Source organism: Priapulus caudatus, unplaced genomic scaffold (genome assembly GCF_000485595.1).
Source record: "Priapulus caudatus unplaced genomic scaffold, Priapulus_caudatus-5.0.1 Scaffold173, whole genome shotgun sequence".
Classification (NCBI taxonomy): Eukaryota; Metazoa; Priapulida; class Priapulimorpha; order Priapulimorphida; family Priapulidae; genus Priapulus; species Priapulus caudatus.
The window spans coordinates 99845-109794 of NW_014577234.1; the positions used below are offsets into that span (position 1 = coordinate 99845).

Genomic DNA, 9950 nt, shown 5'->3' on the forward strand with positions numbered 1-9950 from the left:
GTTGTTGTTCCAACCCCAGTCGTGTTCTCGTCCGTAACGGCACAACGTTAACGCGTCATCGTTGTTGTTCCAACCCCAGTCGTGTTCTCGTCCGTAACGGCACAACGTTAACGCGTCATCGTTGTTGTTCCAACCCCAGTCGTGTTCTCGTCCGTAACGGCACAACGTTAACGCGTCACCGTTGTTGTTCCAACCCCAGTCGTGTTCTCGTCCGTAACGGCACAACGTTAACGCGTCACCGTTGTTGTTCCAACCCCAGTCGTGTTCTCGTCCGTAACGGCACAATGTTAACGCGTCACCGTTGTTGTTCCAACCCCAGTCGTGTTCTCGTCCGTAACGGCACAACGTTAACGCGTCGCCGTCGTTGCTATCGCAGGTTTGACGAGGCAGGTGGCGCCGGCACAGGTGGCGCAGCGGTTCCAGCTGCGGGCGGGGACGGCCGTGCCCGTGCCCGTGCCGGGCGCCGTGCAGCCGACGACGACACCGGCGATGCACACGGAGCTGTGGAAGCAGCTGGCCCAGTCGCAGGCGAACCAGGTAGGCTGTCCCGGTCGAGTCGTACCTCCGTGTGTGTGTGTGTGGGTGTGTGGGTGCGTGTGTGCGTGTGTGTGGGTGCGTGTGTGCATGTGTGTGTGGGTGCACACGGGGGTATGCCTGCGTGCGTGCGTGCGTGCGTGCGTGCGTGCGCGTGTTTGTGGGTGTGCGTGTGTGGGTGCGCGCATGTGCGTGTGTGGGTGCGTGCGTGTGCGTGTGTGCGTGTGCAGTGTTTACGTGTCTCGCCCATACCGACGAGTCTCGATTGAAATCCCGAATTACATTCTCGACGCAGTTTACTAACTCCGTCCTTCGCTCTCGAAGATTTCGGGCGGTCGGCCGCCGCTGCCAGGAAAACCGCACCTGACCGCTGTGCAATCGCTGTCCGGCCTGAAGCAGCTGGCCACGGGCACGCCGCCGCTGTCCACCGGTGCTCCGCTGCCGCCGCCGCCGCCGCAGCTTCCACCGAACACGCCGCAGTTGCCGGGCGGGGCGCAGCCGATGTCGTCCGGAGCGCAGCCACAGCTAGTCGCCAGCCAGCCCCCGCTGCTGACGCAGCAGCAGCAGCAGCAGATCCTGAGCCAGCCGCCGCAGCAGTCCGGCTTCCAGCCGAAGATCGTGCAGCCGCCGGCGACGACACCAAAGGAGTGGCACGCGAGCGTGACACCGAACCTGCGCAGCCACTTGGTGCAGAAGCTGTAAGTGGTCTGTTTGATCGTTTGTTTGTCCCGGTTACGTCTCGGATTCGTGAGAACGGGAATTTATGATGAGCCGCGAGGATATTTGACGGTCGCATGTCAAATTTCGAATAACTACGCCTATGTCTACGCCCGGTGATCGGCGCGGTGCATCTGTGAAAACTACCCGATGGGATTTAGAATGCGAATCGTTAGTAGTTGTTAACGTGACGAGATCTCGTGATGTGTGGCGTGGATTGTTATGTTTGACTGCGCCGTAGCGTGATGCTTGTTTTCGCGTGTTTCAGTGTGCATGCCATATTTCCTGCACCTGATCCAAATGCCTACCATGACAAGAGAATGGTAAATCTAGTCAAATATGCACAAAAAGTTGAGGCTGACATGTACGAGACTGCCAAAAGTAGGGTAAGTGAATTGCTCTTCGCATTCCTCTTCGTTTTTTAGCCTGCCCCGTTCCTGGATCTTATTCCAGTTTGTGAAATTCCTAGTTTAGGTGTCTTATATAAGTAAATTGTATCTTTGAAAGAAAATGTAAATTCACAATAAATTGTAAAATAAGTAAACTGCAACCAATTTTAGAATTTGCCAAGTAGATCTCGCATTATTGAGAGCTCATTGACATGAATTTAAATAATCATAAATATATAATAATATTGTTCTATGTTATTATTTTGTCTTTTATTATTATTACTGTTATTTTTATTTTGTTATTTATTATTATTATTACTGTTTCTCCAGTTAAGTTTGTTCCTCGCACGAGTAAATACCTGTGGCAAAGGTTGCTGCGTGTTGCTTTGTGTATAATATGTATGTATGTTAATGTGTATGTTTGTCTGTGTAACCACTGACAGGAGGAGTATTATCAACTGTTGGCTGAGAAGATCTACAAGATCCAGAAGGAATTGGAGGAGAAGTGGAAGAACCGCGCGCGGGTGGGCCAGGTTCCCGGCCAGCCGCCGCCGCCGCTGCCGCCGTCCAACCCGCAGCTAGTCAGACAGACACTCACAAGTACGTACGCGTCTCTACCGAGTGGGCGCGTTGTTTTAGACGCACGTGTAGTTACGGCGATGTATTGCCGTTCGTAAACAGTGTAGATTCGAGTGTGAACGGCGCGAAAAAATCTTATCGAGGATAAAACTAGTGACCTGCTACTCGAATAAATATTAACTCGTTACTCGTGAGGTGTGCATCTTTCTTTGCCCCCCCCCGTCCATGCAAAGGGTTGCCATGGCAACCCCATGAGTGTCGTGGCCGCGATGGACAACTGAACGTGAAACGAAGTTTCTTACGAGAGTTAAGAACAAAGTTAGTCAACTGCCTTGTGTTTTTTCTTTCTCGTGCCGCGATCGACGACCGAACGCTAACGAAGTTAGTCAACTGCCTTTTGTTTTTTCTCGCGCGCGCGTGCAGACGGTCCGATCGACGGTGCGGACGCGGTGGCGCCCGGCGGCGCGGGAGCGGGCGGAGGCGGGCAGCGCATGCCGCAGCCGTCGATGAGCCCTGTCCTGCCCTACAGCATGGGCCCGTCGCAGCCGCTGATGTCCCCCGCAAGCATCGCCAGCAACCTGATGTCGCTGACCGGGGCCATGAGTCCGTCGAACAACCAGCAGGTGCGTATGTGCGTGCGCTGGGCGGGCGCGAGGGAAGCGGGGTCGTGGGGCGGGGGCGTGAGGGGCGTGCGGTTTCGCTGCAGTTTGACGTAGTGGATTTGTGTGGGTGTTTCACACGTTTGGTTTTTAGGGATGCTACAATTGTGCGTGCTGATTAGTTCTGCGCTAATTCGTGTAGCAGCAGCAGTAACAGCAGCAGTAACAGCAGCAAAATTAGTTTCAGTAACAGCAGCAACAGTAGTTTCAGTAACAGCAGTAGCAGTAGTAGTAGCAGTAGCAGCAATAGCAGCACCAAGAGTAGTAGCACCACCAGCAGTAGCAGCAGCAGCAGTAGTTGCAGTAACAGCAGCAGTAGTAGCAGCAACAGCAGCAGCAGCAGCAGTAACAGCAGCAACAGTAGTTTCACTAACAGCAGTAGCAGTAGTAGTAACAGTAGCAGCAACAGTAGGAGCAATAGCAGTAGCACCACCAGCAGTAGCAGCAGCAGCAGCAGTAGCAGCACCACCAGCAGCAGCAGTAGCAGCAGCAGCAGTAGTTGCAGTAACAGCAGCAGTAGTAGCAACAGCAGCAGCAGCAGCAGCAGCAGCAGCAGCAGCAGTAGCAGCAGTAGCAGCGGCAGCAGCAGCAGTAGTAGCAGCAGCAGCAGCAGCAGCAGCAGCAGCAGTAGTAGCAGTCAGCATAACATGTTAACTGCTTATGTTCAGGACAGCAGTGGCCCCCACCCCCCACCCTGCGCATAATGTATCCACGTTTACACGTGTATTGATTGCTCATGCGTTTTCGCAAATCGAAAGCACAAAGGACTAAAGTTGCCGTCAGGACGTTATTGTAGTGGAATCGTGCGCAATGCGATTAGATAATCACTGGCAAACATGTTAATGTAGATATATGAATATATGTAGATGTCTATTGACCATCGCAAAAGAATTGCCCACTGTGAACAAAACAGTCGCACTAGATTGATCCTTTCACGTTGACATTCGTGGGTTTTGTCTGTTTGTCGAGTCATCACCGACCGGCCATATGCGCACGCTGGCATACAATTTGATTTTTAATGTCTGGTGGCTGACAGCAAGTTACTAACATTGCAGTGTAACCATTGGGAGTGTGTGTACGATGTGTGTATGTGAACGGTGTGTGATCGGTGTGTGGAGCGTGAACGGTTTCTGATCAGTGTGTGCATGGACTTTCAGGTTAATTCGCAGATGCCGGGAGTCGTGACCAACCTACCGCCAACCAGTATAGGACAGCTTCAGCAGTCACAGTTGCAAACCAGACTTCAGGTATGTAGAGCGCGCATGCGCATGCACGCACATACATGCGTGATTCGTCACATTTTCTGCAGTCAAGTGACGATTTTGCGTGTTTGTTCGTACGTCTGGGCCTTGTTAAATCATCCGTGCCCGCTGCTTGTTAGCCGTGCGCGCAGCGACCTTGCACCATATTGATTTGTAGGCAACGAGCGTGTTTGTACTTGTGCGCGCACATATGCTGGTTATTGGTCTCCATTTTTATTTCCTGAAATTCATGCTGCTGAAATGCAGTGAATTTGCAGTTGCCACCGCCAGCTGCATTTATCATTGGCAATATTTTGGAACGAATCTAGCTACAGTCAGAAATTAAAGCTCAATGCTTGAATTACATATCAAATACGATATCTTTTTTGAACTTTTACTGTCAGACACCCTGATTGAAGGCGGGTGTCCATATAGTGGGATTTCCTGTGACTTTGGCTATACATGATAATAAATTTAAAAAATTCAATATTGCTTTGAGTGTTTAACAATTATGTTTGGTACTGGTAGTAGTGTGCAGCAGATAGTTTGATAATTTATTTATTATTCTATAATTTATTTTATCATTATTTTTAAGCCATTCCTATAGTCAGTTTTGTTCATCATTGTTAGCTTTAGTTTTGAACTAGTTCTGAACGGAGTGTATGTTCCCACTTTTTGAGTGCAGGGTCTGTCTTTTTTTGTTGGACGTCCTTTATCAAAAGTTACTTCCCACCCCCTTTTTAACTCCCTGCTTCTTAACCATGTGTTTTTAATGTCTGCGGCAAATAGTCGGTCAGCTGAATTGCAGGGGAATTTGCAGTATTGATGTATTCAGAACATTTGATCAATTGTACTCTTGACAGTTTTGCTATACTCGTTGTTAAGGTATAAGTATCATAATAAGTCATTCAACAGACTGCAAATTTCGTGTGAATGTTGAATTTCACATTTGCAACTCGTTTTATTTTTTAGTAAAACGAAAACCCCGAACAGTTTATTGGTCGGTATATACTCATCACGCCGTAAATCATCAGGTTTAATTGCTAACACAAATGCTAACTGTAGCCAAAAAAAAACCAGGTTGATAGCTAATGAACACTCTCTTTGCGGCACTGTGCTTACGAGCAGATTGTGCAACTAAAATGTTTTGATGCACGTTAAACATTGCACGTTAAACATTTATGCCGTCGACTTGTGGCAGCGGAGGTTGGGGGTGGGGTTGTGAAGGCAACCTGAGTGGACCATGCAGAATAGTCTAGGGGCCTTTCCCTCGAGTACTCTGATTCGCACGTGTGTGCCATTGGTTGTCACTCGCAGCACTGGCCATTCTCTCTCCATTCTCTCTCACGCTGATAGTTTTGAGACAAAGCAGAGGCAACACTGGCAGCTAACCACCATTCTCTCTCACGCTCATAGCTCGTGACAAAGCAGAGGCAACACTGGCAGCTAACCACCATTCTCTCTCACGCTGATAGCTCGTGACAAAGCAGAGGCAACACTGGCAGCTAACCACCATTCTCTCTCACGCTCATAGCTCGTGACAAAGCAGAGTCAACACTGGCAGCTAACCACCATTCTCTCTCACGCTCATAGCTCGTGACAAAGCAGAGTCAACACTGGCAGCTAACCACCATTCTCTCTCACGCTCATAGCTCGTGACAAATCGTGAACACCAAGCTGAGTCACAACACTGGGCAGCTAACCGCTATTCTCATCTCACAGCTCAGGTAAGCTTGTGACAAAGCAAGTCACACTTAACAGTTGCCCGGGCGGAGTCGTGGCGGCGGCAGCTAACCCACCATTTCTCTACAACGCTCCGCAATGAGCTCGTGACAAAGCAGAGAGGCACACACTGGCAGCTAACCACCCATTCTCTGCTCAACGCTGATACTCTGTGAAAAGGGGCAGAAGGTCAACATAGCAGCTAACCGGCTAGTTTCTCTTCTCAAGGCTCATAGCTCGTGGACAAGCAGAGTCAAACACGGCAGCTAACCGACTATTGTCTCATCTCAGCATCAATAGCTCGTGACAAAGCCTGAGTCAACCACTGGCGTAGCTAACCACCCTTCTGCGTCTCACGCTTCATAGCTGCGTGACCAAAGCAGAGGACAACACTGGCAGCTAACCACCAATTCTCTCTCACCGCTGGACTGATAGCTCGTGGACCAAAGCAGAGGCATACACTGGCCAAGCTATACAAGATTCTCTCTCACCCGCTCAATAGCTACGTGACAAAGGCAGGGCAACACTGCAGCTAACCACCATTCTCTCTCACGACAGCTCGTAGCTCGTGAGAAAGGGCAGGAGTCAACACTGGCAGCTAACCGGCTATTACTCTCTCAGCGCGTCATCAGCTCCGTGACCAAAGCAGAGGCAACACTGGGCAGCTAACACCAATCCTCTCAGCGCTCATAGCTCGTGACAAACAGAAGGCAACACTGGCAGCTAAACCGCACGCTATTCTCGTCTCACACTCATAGACTCGTGACCAAAGCAAGGAGTCAACACTCGGGCAGCTAACAAACATTCCTCTCTACACGACATACATAGGGCTTCGTGACAAAGCAGAGGCCAACAACGGCAGCTAACGACCACGCATTCTCTCGTCACCGGCTCATAGCTCGTGAGCAAAGCAGAGTCAACACTGAGGCAGCTAACCCACCATTCCTGCTCATCACGCTACATAAGCTCGTGACAAAGCAAGGCAAAACATGGCAGCTAAACCGACCATCCTCTCTCACCGCTCATGAGGCTCGGACATAAACGGGGAAAGGGTCAACACTGGCGCTAACGCAGCATTCTATCTCACCGGCTGATACGCTCGTGACAAGGCGAAGCAGAGGCAACCGAGCTGGCCAAGGCATCAACCAGGCCATTCTCTCCTACCGACAAGCTATCAAAGTTCAGTGATCAAAGCACGAGCAATCACTCGCAGCTAAACCACCATTCTCATCTCAGCGCTCATAAGTTTGCAACAGACAAAAAAAAAAAAACAAAAGAAAGGTAACGCGCGGCACTAGGAACTAATTAACCACCGTTCTCTCTCTTGTCCCGACAGTTTGACAAGGTGGAGGCAGCAGTACAGCTGCAGCAGCAGTTGGCAGCAGCAGGGCAAGGCAAGTTACAGTGCAAACGTGTCCGCTGTGCCCAACGCACAGGCCGCAAGGCGTGCAATGGCCGGCGCGACCGTGGGCCGTTCCTGTATCCACCAGCGCACTTCTCCCCCAGAAGGTGTAAGTCGTAGCCCTGCCGTAGACACTACACTCGCACGCCATAAACGCATTACGCGTTGGCGCGGCGGGCGCGTCGTAGGCTCATGGGCGCGTTAGCAGAAGCAGCCACAATGCGCTCGGCGCGAGTGGTGCTTGCGAGAGTTCTATGTCGATGCACTGATGCGAATTGTGACGTTCTAAAACGAACGCCAGTGGTACGTACAGTCGGCTATAAAGGCTTAAACGGCGATAGCTTGACAGATAGGCTGACGGATAGCTGCAAACAGATAGCTTGACCGACAGCTTGACAGAATAGCTTCGACCGATAGCTTGATCAGATAGCTTGACCGAATTAGCTTGACAGATAGCTTGACAGATAGCTGCACAGTAGGTTGACCGATAGCTTGACAGAGTAGCTTGACATACATAGCTTTGACAGATAGCTTGACCGATAGGCTGAGCAGATAGCTTACAGATAGGTTGACCGGATTAGCTTGACAGATACGCTTGAGCACGATAGCTTGACAGGAATAACGCTTGGATCCGATAGCTATGGACAAGATAGCCTTGACTAGATTGGGTTTTGAACAGATAGGGTTACGATAGCCCGGGGAGCTAGCTATGAGCAGGGGATAGGCTTTTGGGAGCAGAATAGCTTGGACAGATAGGCTTGGACGGCGATAGCTTGACAGATATTCTTTGAACAGATAAGGCTTGACAGAAATACGCTGGCGGAGACGTGACGACGGAAGTAGGCTTGGGACAGTGAATAGCTTGACCGATGCAGTTTGAACAGACAGATAGCTTTCGAACCGAGCAAGCTTGACCGAGCAGCTTGACAGAACCATCAGCTTGACTGATAGCTTGACAGATAGCTTGACAGATAGCTTCGACAGATAGCATATGAAGCAGATAAGGCTCTTGACCGAGATAGTTGACAGATAGCTTTGAGCCGACAGGCTGTTGACGGGACAGCTTGGACAGGCAGTGCGCGAAGCAGCTTGACCAGATAAGCTTGACAAGAGGTAGCAGGTAGCTTGACAGAAGTAAGCTTCGTAGACAGATAAGTCTTTGACTCCGAGGATAGCAGGCCGATATGTGTTCGTGGATGCAGCGAGAATCGAGCTTTGACAGACGGATCGGCGACACTACTGCCTGATCAGCCGGGTGTGACCGGACATGAGGACGCAGCGTTTGACGAAGAACGAGCTTGACAGCAGGTGATCAAGCTCCCGCGGTGGCTTGACCGCGGACGCGTTGACCGAGATAGCATATGCAGATAGAGTCGGCTTGAAGATAGGACCTTGACAGGGATAAGCGATTGAAGCCGAGTCCGGCGAGCGCTTGACCCGCGGATGCGCAGCTATGTGAACAGACAGGCGTTGATCTGGGAAATAGCGTCTGAAGATGCTTGAACCCGAGAGTAGCTTGACAAGACCCTTAAAGCATCAGTGAGCGAAAACGGCAATGCATAGTCACCGTGTGTCGAGACAGACGTGGCAGGGAAGACGGATTCGGGAGGTTCTAAAGTGGGAATGATGCTAGTGGCAGGGGCTTCTTAACGCTGGTGGTGCCAAAGAGGTCTGTGGATGGGATTGCAAAGGGCGGTCCGTGGAAACCAGGCGGCATGCAAAATTGTGTATGTTTTGCGCGCTGCTTATGTGCATTTTTCTGGGAGGGAGGTCCTGTAAGCTTCCATCCTAGATTCTAATAGTGGGTTGCACATGATCAACAAAAGGTTTGAAGAACCACTGATACGCTCGTGCGAGAGCGGCGGACGCGTTACGCGGTCCAACGTGGACGAGCGGCGCCTTACACCTCCGCCCGCGCATCGTTTGGTTTTTTTTTCTCGTCGTCCTCCTCCGTCGCCTCCCGAGCTCTGGCCGCATTTCACGCCCTGGTGGTCTTGATCATCTCTGTTTTCAAGCGCAGCGGGGCAAGGAGGGGCCGGTGCCAGGCGAGCCCGGGGCCGTCTGCGGCGTCAGGGCAGGCCGCCGTCGGGCAAAGGACGGCGGGGGGCGGCGGCATGGACGGCGATGCAAGACCGGAGAGCCAGGCGCCGCGGTCGTATCAAAGCAGGAGTGCGTTGACGGCCCGCCGTACGAGAAGGGCAAAAGGAGGAGAGGAGGAAGAGGAGCCGGAGGGAAGGAGGGGCCATGGATAAAGCGCGCAGCGCCGCCGTTTGGCCAGCTCGGCGGCCGGCCGGGGAAGAGGGAAAGGCGGAGATGATCGTGCTCCGGGCGAATGCAGACGGCGGGAGTCGTGGTGAAGTGGAAGGCGAGCCGGTCGTACGAATTTCAAGCAGGGAGGCGCGCTTGCCGCGGGGCGTCCGGCGTCGTCCAATGGGGAGGCGGCGGTAAGGCGACGGTGGCCGGAGGAGCATAGCGAAACAAGCAGGGCGCAGGCTCTGTCGGCGGAAGGTAGGGGAAGAGACGCCGTCAGTGCTAAAGACGGGAGGCGGCGAAGACAGGAAGGGTCAGTTCGAAGCGGCCGCACGGCGCTCATAATGGCCGAAGGGGCCAAAACACGACGGGCCAAAGGTAGGGGCGACGCGAACCCTTGTAATGGCAGCGTGTTATAGACCGGCGGCGTGGACCGCTTGTAGGTGCCAGGTCATAG

The 9950-nt window shown here is 52.0% G+C and overlaps 1 protein-coding gene across 1 annotated transcript in view; it reads left to right on the forward strand.

Moving 5' to 3' along the window:
• Positions 1–9950, forward strand: part of LOC106806668 (histone acetyltransferase p300-like) — a 45019-nt gene that overhangs the window by 9967 nt on the left and 25102 nt on the right. Inside the window, exons 8-14 of the mRNA XM_014808680.1 lie at positions 377–537; positions 859–1232; positions 1520–1637; positions 2084–2240; positions 2643–2842; positions 4036–4125; positions 7178–7352. Of these exons, the coding sequence (XP_014664166.1) occupies positions 377–537; positions 859–1232; positions 1520–1637; positions 2084–2240; positions 2643–2842; positions 4036–4125; positions 7178–7352 (1275 nt within the window). The remainder of the gene's footprint in view (positions 1–376; positions 538–858; positions 1233–1519; positions 1638–2083; positions 2241–2642; positions 2843–4035; positions 4126–7177; positions 7353–9950) is intronic.